The sequence below is a fragment of the Oncorhynchus masou genome, chromosome 25 (assembly GCF_036934945.1).
Source record: "Oncorhynchus masou masou isolate Uvic2021 chromosome 25, UVic_Omas_1.1, whole genome shotgun sequence".
NCBI classification, from domain to species: Eukaryota; Metazoa; Chordata; class Actinopteri; order Salmoniformes; family Salmonidae; genus Oncorhynchus; species Oncorhynchus masou.
Window position 1 is genome coordinate 873,011 of NC_088236.1, and position 18,851 is coordinate 891,861.

General features: G+C 41.8%; 2 protein-coding genes across 2 annotated transcripts in view; both read left to right on the plus strand.

Moving 5' to 3' along the window:
• Window positions 1–8,915, plus strand: part of smarca2 (SWI/SNF related, matrix associated, actin dependent regulator of chromatin, subfamily a, member 2) — a 70,617-nt gene extending 61,702 nt beyond the window's left edge. Inside the window, exons 14-15 of the mRNA XM_064937940.1 lie at window positions 8,459–8,486; window positions 8,677–8,915. Coding sequence (XP_064794012.1) covers window positions 8,459–8,486; window positions 8,677–8,915 — 267 coding nt within the window. The remainder of the gene's footprint in view (window positions 1–8,458; window positions 8,487–8,676) is intronic.
• A 3,497-nt stretch (window positions 8,916–12,412) lies between these two features.
• adamts3 (ADAM metallopeptidase with thrombospondin type 1 motif, 3) overlaps window positions 12,413–18,851 on the plus strand; it is a 210,917-nt gene continuing 204,478 nt past the window's right edge. Inside the window, 2 exon segments of the mRNA XM_064936528.1 lie at window positions 12,413–12,796; window positions 13,186–13,207. Coding sequence (XP_064792600.1) covers window positions 12,734–12,796; window positions 13,186–13,207 — 85 coding nt within the window. The 5' untranslated portion in view covers window positions 12,413–12,733.

Consider the following 18,851-nt stretch of genomic DNA (forward strand, 5'->3'; position numbering starts at 1 on the left):
GCATGCAGACTCCGACAGGACAGGACAAGGTGGAAGCAAACGGGGACGACAGCTTGCTTCTGGCATCAAAAAACACAAACAAGAATCAGACACTGAAAGTAGCAGGAACAGAGAAAGAAATAGAGACCTAATCAGAGGGGGAAGAGAGAACAGGTGGGGAAAGAGAGAATGAGCTAGTTAGGGCAGATGTAGAACAGCTGAGGAATGAGAGACAGAGAAGGTAACCTAAAAAGACCAGCAGAGAGAGAGAATGAAGAGAAAGGACAGGAACAGACATAAGACATGACAGTACCCCCCCACTCACCGAGCGCCTCCTGGCGCACTCGAGGAGGAAACCTGGCGGCAACGGAGGAAATCATCGATCAGCGAACGGTCCAGCACGTCCCGAGAGGGAACCCAACTCCTCTCCTCAGGACCGTACCCCCTCCCAATCCACTAGGTACTGATGACCACGGCCCCGAGGGCGCATGTCCAAAATCTTACGAACCCTGTAGATGGGTGCGCCCTCGACAAGGATGGGGGGGGGAGGGACGAGCGGGGCGCGAAGAACGGGCTTAACACAGGAGACATGGAAGACCGGGTGAACGCGACGAAGATAGCGCGGAGAAGAAGTCGCACTGCGACAGGATTAATGACCTGGGAAATACGGAACGGACCAATGAACCGCGGGGCCAACTTGCGAGAAGCTGTCTTAAGGGGAAGGTTCAGAGTGGAGAGCCATACTCTCTGACCGCAACAATATCTAGGACTCTTGGTCCTACGCTTATTAGCGGCCCTCACAGTCTGCGCCCTATTACGGCAAAGTGCCGACCTGACCCCCTTCCAGGTGCGCTCGCAACGCTGGACAAAAGCCTGAGCGGAGGGGACGCAGGACTCGGCGAGCTGAGATGAGAACAGCGGAGGCTGGTACCCGAGGCTACACTGAAAAGGGGATAGACCGGTAGCAGACGAGGGAAGCGAGTTGTGGGCGTACTCTGCCCAGGGGAGCTGTTCTGACCAAGACGCAGGGTTACGAAAAGAAAGACTGCGTAAAATGCGACCAACAGTCTGATTGGCCCGTTCGGCTTGACCGTTAGACTGGGGATGAAAGCCGGACGAGAGACTGACGGAAGCCCCAATCAAACGGCAAAACTCCCTCCAAAATTGAGACGTGAACTGCGGGCCTCTGTCGGAAACGACGTCAGACGGAAGGCCATGAATTCGGAAAACATTCTCGATAATGATCTGAGCCGTCTCCTTAGCAGAAGGGAGCTTATCGAGAGGAATGAAATGAGCCGCCTTAGAGAATCTATCGACAACCGTAAGAATAACTGTCTTCCCCGCTGATGAAGGCAGTCCGGTGATAAAATCTAAAGCGATGTGAGACCACGGTCGAGAGGGAATGGGAAGCGGTCTGAGACGGCCGGCAGGAGGAGAGTTCCCAGATTTAGTCTGCGCGCAGACCGAACAAGCGGCGACAAATCGACGCGCGTCACGTTCCCGAGTGGGCCACCAGAAACGCTGGCGAATGGAAGCGAGCGTACCCCGAAGGCCGGGGTGGCCGGCTAACTTGGCAGAGTGGGCCCACTGAAGAACGGCCGGACGAGTAGGAACGGGAACGAACAGAAGGTTCCTAGGACAAGCTCGCGGCGACGGAGTGTGAGCGAGTGCTTGCTTTACCTGCCTCTCAATTCCCCAGACAGTCAACCCGACAACACGCCCCTCAGGGAGAATCCCATCGGGGTCGGTGGAGACCTCAGAAGAACTGAAGAGACGAGATAAAGCATCAGGCTTGGTGTTTTTGAGCCCGGACGATAAGAAATAACAAACTCGAAACGAGCGAAAAACAGAGCCCAACGAGCCTGACGCGCATTAAGTCGTTTGGCTGAACGGATGTACTCAAGGTTCCTATGGTCAGTCCAAACGACAAGGAACGGTCGCCCCCTCCAACCACTGTCGCCATTCGCCTAGGGCTAAGCGGATGGCGAGCAGTTCGCGATTACCAACATCATAGTTACGTTCTGACGGCGATAAGCGATGAGAGAAAAACGCGCAAGGATGGACCTTGCCGTCAGAGAGAGAGCGCTGAGAAAGAATGGCTCCCACGCCCACCTCTGACGCGTCAACCTCAACAACAAACTGTCTAGAGATGTCAGGTGTAACAAGAATAGGTGCGGATGTAAAACGATTCTTAAGAAGATCAAAAGCTCCCTGGGCGGAAACGGACCACTTAAAGCACGTCTTAACAGAAGTAAGGGCTGTGAGAGGAGCTGCCACCTGACCGAAATTACGGATGAAACGACGGTAGAAATTAGCGAAGCCCAGAAAGCGCTGCAGCTCGACGCGTGACTTAGGAACGGGCCAATCAATGACAGCCTGGACCTTAGCGGGATCCATCTTAATGCCCTCAGCGGAAATAACGGAACCGAGAAAGGGACAGAGGCGGCATGAAAAGTGCACTTCTCAGCCTTCACATAAAGACAGTTCTCCAAAAGGCGCTGGAGGACGCGTCGCACGTGCTGAACATGAATCGAGAGAGACGGTGAAAAAATCAGGATATCATCCATGTAAACGAAAACAAAAATGTTCAGCATGTCTCTCAGGACGTCGTTAACTAGTGCCTGAAAGACAGCTGGAGCGTTAACGAGGCCGAAAGGAAGAACCCGGTATTCAAAGTGCCCTAACGGAGTGTTAAACGCCGTCTTCCACTCGTCCCCCTCCCTGATGCGCACGAGATGGTAGGCGTTACGAAGGTCCAATTTGGTGAAAAACTTGGCTCCCTGCAGGATCTCGAAGGCTGAAGACATAAGAGGAAGCGGATAACGATTCTTAACTGTTATGTCATTCAGCCCTCGATAATCACGCATGGGCGCAGGGACCCGTCCTTCTTCTGAACAAAAAAGAACCCCGCGCCGGCGGGGAGGAGGAGGAGACTATGGTACCGGCGTCGAGCGAAACCGACAAATAATCCTCAAGAGCCTTACGTTCGGGAGCCGACAGAGAGTATAATCTACCCCGGGGGGAGTAGTTCCCGGAAGGAGATCAATACTACAGTCATACGACCGGTGTGGAGGGAGAGAAGTGGCCTTGGAACGACTGAACACCGTGCGCAGATCGTGATACTCCTCCGGCACCCCTGTCAAATCGCCAGGCTCCTCCTGTGAAGAAGAGACAGAGGAAACAGGAGGGATAGCAGACATTAAACAGGTTACATGACAAGAAACATTCCAGGATAGGATAGTATTACTAGACCAATTAATAGAAGGGTTATGGCGCACTAGCCAGGGATGACCCAAAACAACAGGTGTAAAAGGTGAACGAAAAATTAAAAAAGAAATGGTTTCGCTATGATTACCAGAGACAGTGAGGGTTAAAGGCAGCGTCTCACGCTGAATCTTGGGGAGAGAACTACCATCTAAAGCGAACAAGGCCCTGGGCTCCCTAACTGTCTGAGAGGAATGTCATGTTCCCGAGCCCAGGTCTCGTCCATAAAACAGCCCTCCGCCCCAGAGTCTATCAAGGCACTGCAGGAAGCAGATGAACCGGGCCAGCGGAGATGGACCGGAAAGGTAGTGCGTGATCCAGAAGGAGAGGCCTGAGTAGTTGCGCTCACCAGTAGCCCTCCTCTTACTGATGAGCTCTGGCCTTTTACTGGACATGAGGTGACAAAATGACCAGCGGAGCCGCAGTAGAGACAGAGGCGGTGGTGATTCTCCGTTCCCTCTCCTTGGCCGAGATGCGAATACCCCCAGCTGCATAGGCTCAGCATCCGAGCCGGCGGGGGAGGGTGGCAGTGATGCGGCAGGTGGCAGTGATGTGGAGAGGGGAGCAACGGAGAACGTGAGCTCCTTTCCACGAGCTCGGCGACGAAGATCAAACCGTCGCTCTATGCGAATAGCGAGAGCTATTAAGGAGTCCAGACTGGAAGGAACCTCCCGGGAGAGGATCTCATCCTTAACCTCAACGTGGAGACCCTCCAGAAAACGAGCGAGCAAAGCCGGCTCGTTCCAGTCACTAGAGGCAGCGAGAGTGCGAAACTCAATAGAATAATCCGTTATGGATCTATTCCCCTGACATAGGGAAGACAGGGCCCTGGAAGCCTCCTCGCCAAAAACAGAACGGTCAAAAACCCGTATCATCTCCTCCTTAAAGTCCTGATACTGGTTAATACACTCAGCCCTCGCCTCCCAGACTGCCGTGCCCCACTCACGCGCCCGTCCGGTAAGGAGAGAAATGACGTAGGCGATGCGGGCTGCGCTCCTGGAGTAGGTGTTGGGCTGGAGAGAGAACACCACATCACACTGAGTGAGGAATGAGCGGCACTCAGTGGGCTCCCCAGAGTAACACGGCGGGTTGTTGATCCTGGGCTCCGGAGACTCGGAAACCCTGGAAGTGGGCGGTGGATCGAGGTGGAGTTGGTGAACCCGTCTTGTGAGGTCGGAGACTTGGACGGCCAGGGTCTCAACGGCATGTTGAGCAGCAGACAATTCCTCCTCGTGTCTGCCTAGCATCGCTCCCTGGATCTCGACGGCGGAGTGAAAAGGGTCCGGAGCCGCTGGGTCCATTCTTGGTCTGATTCTTCTGTTATGAACTTGAGTGAAGACCCAAACGCGGTTTTAACAGAAAACAGAGTTCTTTAATAAAAAACAGGAATGGCATAAATCCTCTTCCAACGTAGTCAATGGAACAAAAGAACGTAGTATAATGCAGGTTGCACCTGCCATGCATGCAGACTCCGACAGGACAGGACAAGGTGGAAGCAAACGAGACGACAGCTTGCTTCTGGCATCAAAAAACACAAACAAGAATCAGACACTGAAAGTAGCAGGAACAGAGAAAGAAATAGAGACCTAATCAGAGGGGGAAGAGAGAACAGGTGGGGAAAGAGAGAATGAGCTAGTTAGGGCAGATGTAGAACAGCTGAGGAATGAGAGACAGAGAAGGTAACCTAAAAAGACCAGCAGAGAGAGAGAATGAAGAGAAAGGACAGGAACAGACATAAGACATGACAATATATGCATGTTATTAGTATATTTGGATAGAAAACACTCTGAAGGTTTTAAACCTGTTTGAATTATGTCTGTGAGTATAACAGAACTCATATGGCAGGCAAAACCCTGAGAAAAATCCAACCCGGAAGTGGGAAATCTGAGGTTTGTAGTTTAACTCATTGCCTTTCCAAGATAGTGTGGGGTCATATTGCACTTCCTAAGGCTTCCACTAGATGTCAACAGTCTTTAGAACCTTGTTTCAGGCTTCTACTGTGAAGGGGAGCGAATAAGAGCTGTTTGACTAAGGGGTCTGGCAGAAGGTGATGAGCTAAGTCATGCGCACGGCAATGAGAGTGAGCTGCGTTCCCTTTCATTTCTAAAGACAAAGGAATTGAACCATTATTGAAGATTTATGATATAAAACATCCTAAAGATTGATTCTATACATCATTTGACATTTTTCTATGAACTGTAATAGAACTTTTTGGACTTTTCATCTGGACTTTCATCTGGACTTGCCCGCGTCTTGTGAATTTCGATTGGTGAAATAAACGCGCTAACAAAAATTTGATATTTGGACATAAAGATTAACTTTATCGAACAAAACAAACATTTATTGTGGAACTGGAATTCCTGAGAGTGCATTCTGATGAAGATCAAAGGTAAGTGAATATTTATAAAGCTATTTCTGACTTTTACTGACTCCACAACATGGCGGGTTGTACTCAGATTATTGCATTGTGTGCTTTTTCTGCAAATTTTTCTGTAAATCTTTTTTGAAATCTGACACAGCGGTTGCATTAAGGAGAAGAATATCTTTAATTCTGTGCATAACACTTGTATTTTTTATCAAGGTTTATGATGAGTATTTCTGTAAATTGATGTGGCTCTCTGCAAATTTGCCAGATGTTTTCGAGGCACAACATTAGTGAACATAACGCGCCAATGTAAACTGAGATTTTTGGATATAAATATGAACTTTAACGAACAAAACATACATGTATTGTGTAACATGAAGTCCTATGAGTGCCATCTGATGAGGATCAAAGTCAAAGGTTAGTGATTCATTTGATCTCTATTTCTGCTTTTTGTGACTCCACTCTGGCTGGAAAATGGCTGTATGTTTTTCTGTGACTAGGCGGTGACCTAACATAATCGTATGGTGTGCTTTCACTGTAAAGCCTTTTTCAAATGGGACAAGATGGTTAGATTAACAAGAAGTTAAGCTTTAATTTGGTGTACTGCCTTGTGAATACATGAAAGTTAAATATTTCAAAAAACATATTTTGGAATTTCGCGCTCTGCCATTTCAGCGGATGTTGTCGAGGGGTTCCGCTAGCCTAAGGAGGCCTGTAGCACTTACAGATGAAATATTATGCCGTCTTTTAGGAGGCCTGTAGCACCTACAGATGAAACATTACTGAGTCTTAAAGGAGGCCTGCAAAACCTACAAATGAAACATTATGGAGTTTTAAAGGAGGCCTGTAACACCTACAAATGAAACATTATGGAGTCTTAAAGGAGGCCTGTAACACCTACAGATGAAACATTATGGAGTTTTAAAGGAGGCCTGTAACACCTACAGATGAAACATTATGGAGTCTTAAAGGAGGCCTGTAACACCTACAGATGAAACATTATGGAGTCTTAAAGGAGGCCTGTAACACCTACAGATGAAACATTATGGAGTTTTAAAGGAGGCCTGTAACACCTACAGATGAAACATTATGGAGTCTTAAAGGAGGCCTGTAACACCTACAGATGAAACTATATGGAGTCTTAAAGGAGGCCTGTAACACCTACAGATGAAACATTATGGAGTTTTAAAGGAGGCCTGTAACACCTACAGATGAAACATTATGGAGTCTTAAAGGAGGCCTGTAACACCTACAGATGAAACTATATGGAGTCTTAAAGGGGGCCTGTAACACCTACAGATGAAACATTATGGAGTTTTAAAGGAGGCCTGTAACACTTACAGATGAAACATTATGGAGTTTTAAAGGAGGCCTGTAACACCTACAGATGAAACATTATGGAGTCTTAAAGGATGCCTGTAACACTTACAGATGAAACATTATGGAGTTTTAAAGGAGGCCTGTAACACCTACAGATGAAACATTATGGAGTCTTAAAGGAGGCCTGTAACACCTACAGATGAAACATTATGGAGTTTTAAAGGAGGCCTGTAACACCTACAGATGAAACATTATGGAGTCTTAAAGGAGGCCTGTAACACCTACAGATGAAACTATATGGAGTCTTAAAGGGGGCCTGTAACACCTACAGATGAAACATTATGGAGTTTTAAAGGAGGCCTGTAGCACCTACAGATGAAACATTATGGAGTTTAAAGGAGGCCTGTAACACCTACAGATGAAGCATTATGGAGTTTTAAAGGAGGCCTGTAACACCTACAGATGAAACATTATGGAGTCTTAAAGGAGGCCTGGGTAATGTCGTAATGTCATAAATATGCCAACCTTGATGAAATATTTCTCAATTATGCTTCTAGATACAAATGTTAAATGTGTGTCAACAATCCTTCGTCCAAAGGACCATTCTATGAAAGCTATTTCAGGAAAATCCCCTAAATCATGTTCTTTTTTGTCTGTGTTTCGTGAGGAATCACTCAATAGATTGTTTCCTCCGTGTTGTCTACGAATCATTGCATTCACAGTGTTGTGCATCTGAGGCTGACATAGTGCTACTCCATGAGTTATTAATGTCTCCAACATCTGACAGTCTGAGAAAAACAGCTGTGAAACCATCAGCACTAGTGAAGAATATTATATAAACTACAATGGGTAGGCTTACATGTTTCCTCAATGTTGGAGATGTCTGAAAGATAATCCTAAAAGGTTATACTTTACATTTGTTCACAAAATTCATGCAAACTATAAGTCTATGTTTTTCACCCATATTATACTGAGTTTGACCCAGACCCAGCAACTTTCCCCATGAATTTATGAAGCCTGAGTTATTATAATCAATCACATTTATTTATAAAGCCCATTTTTACATCAGCAGTTGTTCCAAACTGCTTTACTGTAACCCAGCCTAGACCCCAAAGAGGTTTAGGAAAATTAGTAATGTCCCGGGTAGAAGACAAACTTTCACAGCAGTCCATCACGCAGGAAGAAAAGTACTACCATGTGCGGGGTTGGGGAGTAACGGATAACTTAAAAGCGTTTTTTTTTGTTTTTTTTACTGTAATCCATTACGTTACCAGCAAAAATATTGTAATCAGATTACAGATATTTTGAAAAACTACTTGGATTTTTGCAGAGATTTTTTTTCACACCTTTCTTTTTTACAATGACATACAAATTAGCATTGAAAAAAGGGCAAGTTTAAGTTTGTTCTGCCTGAGTGAATCTGAACACAAGTCAAGTTTGATGGAACAGGGAAAAGATCAGGAACAGGCTTTTGGAGGCAACAGTCCAACATATGTCTTCCAATGGTGTGACTGCTGTCGGTATCCAAAGATTATCCAACATGAAGAAACTCTTGGAGGTAAGGAGGACAGCAGTGATGTAGCCTACGGCAGTGGTGTAGCACAGTTTTGCGAGCAAGCTTGAGACCCTGGGTCTCGATCGCGTCTTGTGCAATTGGATCCTGGACTTCCTGACGGGCTGCCGCCAGGTGGTGAAGGTATGAAACATCACCTCCACTTCACTGATCCTCAACACCGTGGCCCCTCAAGGGTGCGTGCTCATTGAGTTGGAGGCCAAGCACGCCTCTAACTTAATCATCAAGTTTGCAGACGACACAACAGTAGTAGGCTTGATTACCAACAATAATGAGACACTCGGGGTATGGTGCCAGGAAAATAACCTCTCACTCAACATCATCAAAACAAAGGAGATGATCATGGACTTCAGGAAACAGCAGAGGGAGCACCCCCCTATCCACATCGATGGGACAGCAGTGGAGAAGGTTTAAGTTCCTAGGCGTACACATCACTGACAAACTGAAATGGTCCACCCACACAGACAGTGTGGTGAAGAGGGCGCAACAGTGCTTCTTCAACCTGAGGAGGCTGAAGAAATTTGGCTTGTCACCTAAAACCCTCACACATTTTTACAGATGCACAATTGAGAGCATCCTGTTTGGCTGTATCACTGCTTGGTACGGCAACTGCACTGCCCACAACCGCAGGGCTCTCTAGAGGGTGGTGCGGTCTGCATAACGCATTACCGGTGGCAAACTACCCGCCCTCCTGGACACCAACAGCAACCGATGTCACATGAAGGCCAAAAAGATCATCAAGGACAACAACCACCCAAGCCACTGCCTGATAACCCTGCTATCATACAGAAGGCGAGGTCAGTACAGGTGCATCAAAGTTGCGACCAAGAGAGTGAAAAACAGCTTCTATCTCAAGACTATCAGACTGTTAAATAGCCATCACTAGCACAGAGAGGCTGTTGCCTATATACAAAGACTTGAAAACACTGGCCACTAATAAATGGAACACTAGTCACTTTAATAATGTCACTTTAACAATGTTTACATATCTTGTACTCATCTCATATGGACACCACCATTATACATTTTGGATGTCACTTAGAAATGTCCTTGTTTTTGAAAGAAAAGCTTTTTTGTCCATTAAAATAACATCAAATTGATCAGAAATACATACAGTGTAGACATTGTTAATGTTATAAATGACTATTGTAGCTGGAAACAGGAGAGCTACACTGAATTGCTGATCACCTCATATGTATATACTGTATTCTATACTATCTACTGTATCTTAGTCCATGCCGCTCTGACATTGCTCATTGCTTTATCTGTTTTTTGAAACGGGTTTGCTGTTCACTTCAGCAATGTGAGATGGAAGGGAGTTCCATGCAATCATCGTACTATATAATATTGTATGCTTTCTTGAATTCCATCTGGAAAAGACCCCTGGTGGCTCTGTGTAAGTTGACTATGCAAAACATTTAGAATTGTCAACACGTGAATGTTTCTTTTAAAAATAAGAAGTGATTCAGTCAGTCTCTCCTCAAGTATTAGCCAAGAGAGACTGGCATGCGTAGTATTATAAACTCCTCTCACTGTCAACTGCATTTATTTTCAGCAAAATGAACATGTGTAAATATTTGTATGAACATAACAAGATTCAACAACTGAGACATAAACTGAACCAGTTCCACAGGCATGTGATGAACAGAAATGGACTAATGTGTCCCTGAACAATGGGGGGTGGGGGGGGGGGTCAAAATCAAAAGCAACAGTCAGTATCTGGTGTGGCCACCATCTGCATTAAGGACTGCAGTGCATCTTCTCCTCATGGACTGCACCAGATTTGCCAGTTCTTGCAGTGCGATGTTACCCCACTCTTCCACCAAGGCACCTGCAAGTTCTCAGACATTTCTGGGGTGAATGGCCCTAGCCCTCACCCTTCGATCCAACAGGTCCCAGACGTGCTCAATGAGATTGAGATCCGGGCTCTTCGCTGGCCATGGCAGAACACTGACATTCCTGTCATGCAGGAAATCACGCACAGAACGAGAAGTATGGCTGGTGGCATTGTCATGCTGTAGGGTAATGTCAGGATGAGCCTGCAGGAAGGGTACTCACTCCTGGTTAGACAAACCACGACTCGTCAGTGAAGAGCATTTTGGCCAGACCTGTCTGGTCCAGCTACGGTGGGTTTGTGCTCATAGGCGACGTTGTTGCCGTTGATGTATGGTGACGACCTGCCTAACTACAGACCTACAAGCCCTCAGTCCAGCCTCTCTCAGCCTATTGCGGACAGTCTAAGCACTGATGGAGGGATTGTGCATTCCTGTTGTAACTCGGGCAGTTATTGTTGCCATCCTGTACCTGTCCCGCAAGTGTGATGTTCGGATGTACCGATCCTGTACAGGTGTTGTTACACGTTGTCTGCCACTGTGAGGACGATCAGCTGTCTGTCCTGTCTCCCTGTAGCGCTGTCTTAGGCATCTCACAGTATGTACATTGCAATTTATTGCTCTGGCCACATCTGCAGTCTTCATGCCTCCTTGCAGCATGCCCAGCATGTTCACGCAGATGAGCAGGGACCCTGGGCATCTTTCTTTTGGTGTTTTTCAGAGTCAGTAGAAAGGCCTCTTTACTGTCCTAAGTTTTCAGAACTGTGACCTTAAATGCCTACCGTCTGTTAGCTGTTAGTGTCTTAATGACTGTTCCACAGGTGCATGTTCATTCATTGTTTATGGTTTATTGAACAAGCATTGGAAACAGTGTTTAAAACCTTTACAATGAAGATCTGTGAAGTTATTTGTATTTTTACGAATTATCTTTGAAAGACAGGGTCCTGAAAAAGGGACATTTCTTTTTTTGCTGAATTTATTAGCCCTCTGATTACAATGAAGAACAACATGTGCTGCTTTGTTCTGGGCCAGCTGCAGCTTAACTACGTTTTTATTAGCAGCCCTTGACCACATGGCTGGACAATAATCAAGATAAGATAAAACTGGAGCCTGCAGGACTTGCTTTGTGGAGTGTGGTGTCAAAAAAGCAGGTCTATTTTTACGGACAGACCTCTCCCCATCTTTACAACCATTGAATCTATATGTTTTGACCATGACAGTTTACAATCTAAGGTAACACAGAGTATTTTAGCCTCCTCAACTTGATCAACAGCCACACAATTTATTACCAGATTCAGCTGAGGTCTAGAGCTTAGGGAAGCATAAACAACAGAGTAGGGCTGGCTAATATATCCACCGTTTTGAGGTTATGCTCAGGTATAACAATTAGGCTAATCTATACTTCCATATTTCCAAGTCCTTTTTTGAAGCTCAAGCAATATTCAATTCATTGGAATGACTGGAAATCTGTCAGACTTTGCTTTTTAATGTAAAGATATAACCTAATATACTATTATCTGTAGTAGAAAGCTATGGGTTCAAAGAAGCCTACATAATCAACCCATAAAGTAATATGTAATATCCATTTCTGGCCAGCTATGTAAAATCTAACTGCAATAGATGTCATTCAGTGATATTCTTCTGGGCTCCCAAGTGGCGCAGTGGTCTAAGGCACTGCATCTCAATGCAAGAGGGGACACTACAGTCCCTGGTTGAAATCCAGGCTGGATCACATCTGGCTGTGATTGGGAGTCCCATAGGGCGGCGCACAATTGGGCCAGGGTAGGCGTCTTTGTAAATAAGTATTTGTTCGTAACTGAGTTGCCTAGTTGAGTACAAATGATTCAAATTCCTCTTTAAGGAAAAGTAATCAGATTATGTTACTGAGTTTGGGTAATCCCAAAGTTACGTGACTGATTACAATTTTGGATAGGTAACTAGTAGCTAACGGATTACATTTAGAAAGTAACTTCCCCAACCCTGACTATGTGTTTTTTCTCTCCCTGGGAAAGAGTAAATGGATGACGTCACGGCAGGGTTGGTCTCTCGTTTATTAGGCAAACCGAAGTGCCAGGTTGCAAGAGCTCGCTTCACACAGTGCGCTGTGTCTGCCTGGAAATTTAGAGGGCTAGCTCACCCCATACACTCAGCTAGGGATGTTTTACTAACTACTTTATAAACAGAGGACAACGCAAATATTGACACAAGTGCTGTAACTCTCTTAACTTTAACTAAACGGTAATTAGTTTAAAAGTCAGTTGCACATTCACTGAAGTTTGACGAAAGTTGTCTGTCCTTTTTGTTTATTTTTGCTGAAGAGCGGATTGCTTGTTAAAACTCTACTTTTGGATTGGTTGATATTTTCTTAGTCTCGAAGAGAAACTGTAAAACTCGATCGAGATGGTTGTCCTGTCACTGACGGTACTAGTAGGATTTATAGGAAGTCTGACTTCAGCCGACAACGTAAGTGTCTTTCACTTTACCGTTATCTGGATACTTTGAAGGTACTTTGTGTTTGTTAACTACCTTTAAGTTACAAGGTTTTGCAAGCAGAAGTTAAAAAGTTGCTTGTAACTTCTAGCAGAACGCTTCTCTAAAATATATTGAGAAGTTAGATCTAACTTCAGATATACTTTCTGTCACTGAACGAAAGTCTGGAACTTCGTGACTCCACCTGGAGCTTATGATGTAAAATTGTAAGGAATTTAGATAGGCCTATAGATGTTATTTCTTACCAAAAATATCGTAGGCAAACCTAGTTGAAAGACCATGCATATTTTATAGAAAAACCTTTATTAAAATGTGAACCTTTGATTTTGATTAAATTAAAATGTTTTTCTCTCCCTCTCCAGGCTGATGCCATAGATAAAGAAGGTAAGACTATTTGTTGTTATTTTTTTACCCCATTTATTAATTAACTTATTTTTAACGTTAAAATCTGTTAACTTAACTAACTTATTTCTCATGGGTTTTTATTTTGTATTTTTAGTTATACTATTTTGATATTGAATACTGCAGTGTTGGGTAGGGCTGGCAAGTCTGGTGCATGTGACAAATCAAAACTAAAACTTGAACTTAATTCATATATAACAAGCTGGTTTGTAAACAACAGCTGTAGTGTTATGATCAACTCAACGTAATATGGTAACTAATGTCTAATCTGGGAGGAAGGGGAGGAGTGTGTCTGTCTCTGTATGTGTGTCTGGTCAGCCATACACACTCACTTTCATGACATGACTGAGTTGCTTGAAAGGTTTTATGAGAAGGGGAAAACTGCTATTGCTAGAATCCTTTACATCTGCTGCCACTCTGAGGTCAGGAAGCAGTGAGCTGCAACAATGTCCTGCAGGATCCCAAATACATATCCTACTTCCCCATCCAAAATCACCACAACATCCTACATCAGGATTCCCTCTAGCTCTGGTCCAGGGTGTTAGCGCGTTCCTTTACTACGATCTCTTTAGTAGAGGAACACACACGAACGCCCCTGGACCAGAGCTAGATCCCCTCCACATCCTACTGCATCAGCCGTGAGCTCTGGGCCCAGATCTATAGTTCTATAGTGTCACAGTGCTTTAGGTTATAATGTCAGTACTATAGTGTTACGGTTCTATAGTGTTACAGTGCTTGAGGTTATAATGTCAGTTCTATAGTGTCACAGTTCTATAGTGTTACAGTTCTATAGTGTCACAGTGCTTTAGGTTATAATGCCAGTTCTATAGTGTTACAGTTCTATAGTGTTACAGATCTATAGTGTTACAGTGCTTTATGTTTTAATGTCAGTTCTACAGTGTTACAGTTCTATAGTGTTACAGATCTAAAGTGGTACAGTTCTATAGTGTTACAGTTCTATAGTGTTACAGTTCTATAGTGTTACAGTTCTATAGTGTTACAGTTCTTGAGGTTATAATGTCAGTTCTATAGTGTTACAGTGATTTAGGTTATAATTTTCATTCTATAGTGTTACAGTTCTTCAGTTAATAATGTCAGTTCTATAGTGTTACAGTTCTATACTGTTAGTGATTTAGGTTATACTGCCAGGTCTATATTGTTACAGTTCTATAGTGTTACAGTTCTATAGTGTTACAGTGTTTTAGGTTATAATGTCAGTTCTATAGTGTTACAGTTCTATAGTGTTACAGTGCTTTAGGTTTTAATGTTAGTTCTATAGTGTTACAGTTAAATAGTGTTAGAGTGCTTTAGGTTGTAATGTTAGTTCTATAGTGTTACAGTTATATAGTGTTACAGTGCTTTAGGTTATATTGTCAGTTCTATAGTGTTACAGTTCTATAGTGTTACAGTGATTTAGGTTATAATGTCAGTTCTATAGTGTTACAGTTCTATAGTGTTACAATTCTATAGTGTTACAGTGTTTTAGGTTTTAATGTCAGTTCTATAGTGTTACAGTTCTATATTGTTACAGTTCTATAGATTTATAATGTTAGTTCTATGATGTTACAGTGCTTTAGGTTATAATGTTAGTTAAGTAGTGTTACAGTTCTATAGTGTTACAGTTTTATAGTGTTACAGTGATTTAGGTTATAATGTTTGTTCTATATTGTTACAGATCTATAGTGTTACAGTTCTATAGTGTTGCAGATATATAGTGTTACAGTTCTATAGCGTTATAGTTCTATAGTGTTACAGTTCTATAGTGTTACAGTGATTTAGGGTATAATGTCAGTTCTATAGTGTTACAGTTCTATAGTATTACAGTTCTATAGTGTTACAGTGCTTTATGTTTTAATGTCAGTTCTATAGTGTTACAGTTCTATAGTGTTACAGTTCTATATTGTTGCAGTTCTATATTGTTATAATGTTAGTTCTATAGTGTTACAGGTATATAGTGTTAGAGTGCTTTAGGTTATAATGTCAGTTCTATAGTGTTACAGTTCTATAGTGTTACATATCTATAGTGTTACAGTGCTTTAGGTTATAATGTCAGTTATATAGTGTTACAGTTCTATAGTGTTACTGTGCTTTAGGTTATAATGTCAGTTTTATAGTGTTACAGTTCTATAGTGTTACATTTCTATAGTGTTACAGTGCTTTAGGTTATAATGTCAGTTATATAGTGTTACAGTTCTATAGTGTTACAGTGCTTTAGGTTATAATGTCAGTTTTATATTGTTAGAGTTATATAGTGTTACAGTGCTTTAGGTTTTAGTGTTAGTTCTATAGTGTTACAGTTATATAGTGTTACAGTGCTTTAGGTTATAATGTCAGTTCTATAGTGTTACAGTTCTATAGTGTTACAGTGATTTAGGTTATAATGTTTGTTCTATATAGTTACAGATCTATAGTGTTACAGTTCTATGGTGTTGCAGATATATAGTGCTACAGTTCTGTAGTGTTATAGTTCTATAGTGTTACAGTTCTATAGTGTTACAGTGATTTAGGTTATAATGTCAGTTCTATAGTGTTACAGTTATACAGTGTTACAGTTCTATAGTGTTACAGTTCTATAGTATTACAGTGCTTTAGGTTATAATGTCCATTTTATAGTGTTACAGTTCTATAGTGTTACAGGGCTTTAGGTTAACATTTTAGTTCTATAGTGCTACAGTTTTATAGTGTTACAGTGATTTAGGTTATAATGTCAGTTCTATAGTGTTACAGTTATATAGTGTTACAGTGCTTTAGGTTAACATTTTAGTTCTATAGTGCTACAGTTTTATAGTGTTACAGTGATTTAGGTTATAATGTCAGTTCTATAGTGTTACAGTTATATAGCGTTACAGTGCTTTAGGTTTTAATGTCAGTACTACAGTGTTACAGTTTTGTAGTGTTACAGTTCTATAGTGTTACAGTGCTTTAGGTTATAATGTCAGTTCTATAGTGTTACAGTTCTATATTGTTACAGTTCTATAGAGTTATAATGTTAGTTCTATAGTGTTACAGGTATATAGTGTTAGTGTGCTTTAGGTTATAATGTCAGCTCTATAGTGTTACAGTTCTATAGTGTTACAGTTCTATAGTGGCATAGTTCTATAATGTTACAGTGCTTTAGGTTTTAATGTCAGTACTACAGTGTTACAGTTTTGTAGTGTTACAGTTCTATAGTGTTACAGTGCTTTAGGTTATAATGTCAGTTCTATAGTGTTACAGTTCTATATTGTTACAGTTCTATAGAGTTATAATGTTAGTTCTATAGTGTTACAGGTATATAGTGTTAGTGTGCTTTAGGTTATAATGTCAGCTCTATAGTGTTACAGTTCTATAGTGTTACAGTTCTATAGAGTTAAGGATCTATAGTGTTACAGTGCTATAGGTTATAATGTCATTTCAGTTTCAGTGTTACAGTTCTATAGTGTTACAGTTCTATAGTGTTACAGTTCTATAGTGTTACAGTGCTTTATATTTTAATGTCAGTTCTCCAGTGTTACAGTTCTATAGTGTTACAGTTCTATAGTGTTACAGTTCTATAGTGTTACAGTACTTTAGGTTATAATGTCAGTTTTATAGTGTTACAGCTTTATAGTGTGACAGTGCTTTAGGTTTTAATGTTAGTTATATAGTGTTACAGTTCTATAGTGTTACAGTGCTTTAGGTTATAATGTCAGTTCTATAGTGTTACAGTACTTTAGGTTATAATGTCAGTTTTATAGTGTTACAGCTTTATAGTGTGACAGTGCTTTAGGTTTTAATGTTAGTTATATAGTGTTACAGTTCTATAGTGTTACAGTGCTTTAGGTTATAATGTCAGTTCTATAGTGTTACAGTGCTTTAGGTTATAATGTCAGTTTTATAGTGTTACAGTTATATAGTGTTACCGTTCTATAGTGTTACAGTTCCATAGTGTTACAGTACTATAGTGTTACAGATTTATAGTGTTACAGATCTATAGTGTTACATATCTATAGTGTTACAGTGATTTAGGTTGTAATGTCAGTTCTATAGTGTTACAGTTCTATAGTGTTACAGTTCTATAGTGTTACAGTGCTTTAGGTTATACTGTCAGTTCTATGGTGTTACAGTTCCATAGTGTTACAGTTCTATAGTGTTACAGTGCTTTAGGTTATTGTAACGGCTTTCTTTCGGTGAAAGAGAGTCAGACCAAAATGCGGCGTGGCTATTGAGATTCATGTTTTAATGAAACAAGGAAACACGAATCAATACAAAAACAATAAACGTAACGTGAAAACCTAAACAGCCTAAACTGGTGCAAACTAACACAAGAACAGGAACAAGGACAATCACCCACGACACACTCAAAGAATATGGCTGCCTGAATATGGTTCCCAATCAGAGACAACGATAAACACCTGCCTCTGATTGAGAACCACTTCAGACAGCCATAGATAAAGAAAACACAAAATACTAAGACCAGGGCGTGACAGATATAATGTTATTCTATAGTGTTACAGTTCTTTCGGTTATAATGTCAGTTCTATAGTGTTACAGTTCTATAGTGTTACAGTGCTTTAGGTTATAATGTTATTCTATAGTGTTACAGTTCTTTAGGTTATAATGTCAGTTCTATAGTGTTACAGTTCTATAGTGTTACAGTTCTATAGTGTTACAGTGCTTTAGGTTATAATGTCAGTTCTATAGTGTTACAGATCTATAGTGTTACAGAGCTATAGTGTTATAGTGTGAGCTATAGTGTTGGGGTCCTGTGTGGCTCAGTCGGTAGAGCATGGCGCTTGCAACGCCAAGCGTCGTGGGTTCGATTCCTGCTGGGGTCACCCATATGTAAAAGTAGTGGCCCCAGCCGACTTGTAAGTCGCTTTGGACAAAAGCGTCTGCTAAATGGGATATATGTTACAGTGCTTTAGGTTGTGATGTTAGTTCTATAGTGTTACAGATTTATAGTGTTACAGATCTATAGTGTTACAGTGATTTAGGTTGTAATGTCAGTTCTATAGTGTTACAGTTCTACAGTGTTACAGGTCTATAGTGTAACAGTTCTATAGTGTTACAGTTCTATAGTGTTATAGTTCTATAGTGTTACAGTGATTTAGGTTGTAATGTCAGTTCTATAGTGTTACAGGTCTATAGTGTAACAGTTCTATAGTGTTACAGTTCTACAGTGTTACAGGTCTATAGTGTAACAGTTCTATAGTGTTACAGTTCTATCGTGTTATAGTTCTATGGTGTTACAGTGCTTTAGGTTATAATGTCAGTTCTATAGTGTTACAGTGCTTTAGTTTATAATGCCAGTTCTATAGTGTTACAGTTATATAGTGTTACAGTGCTTTAGTTTATAATGCCAGTTCTATAGTGTTACAGTTTTATAGTGTTACAGTGCTTTAGGTTATAATGTCAGTTCTATCGTGTTACAGTTATACAGTGTTACAGTTCTATCGTGTACCAGTGCTTTAGGTTATAATTTTAGTTCTGTAGTGTTATAGTTCTTTAGGTTATAATGTTTGTTCTATAGTGTTACAGTTCTACAGTGTTACAGTTCTATAGTGTTACAGATCTATAGTGTTACAGTTCTACAGTGTTACAGTTCTATAGTGTTACAGATCTATAGTGTTACAGTTCTATAGTGTAACAGTTCTATAGTGTTACA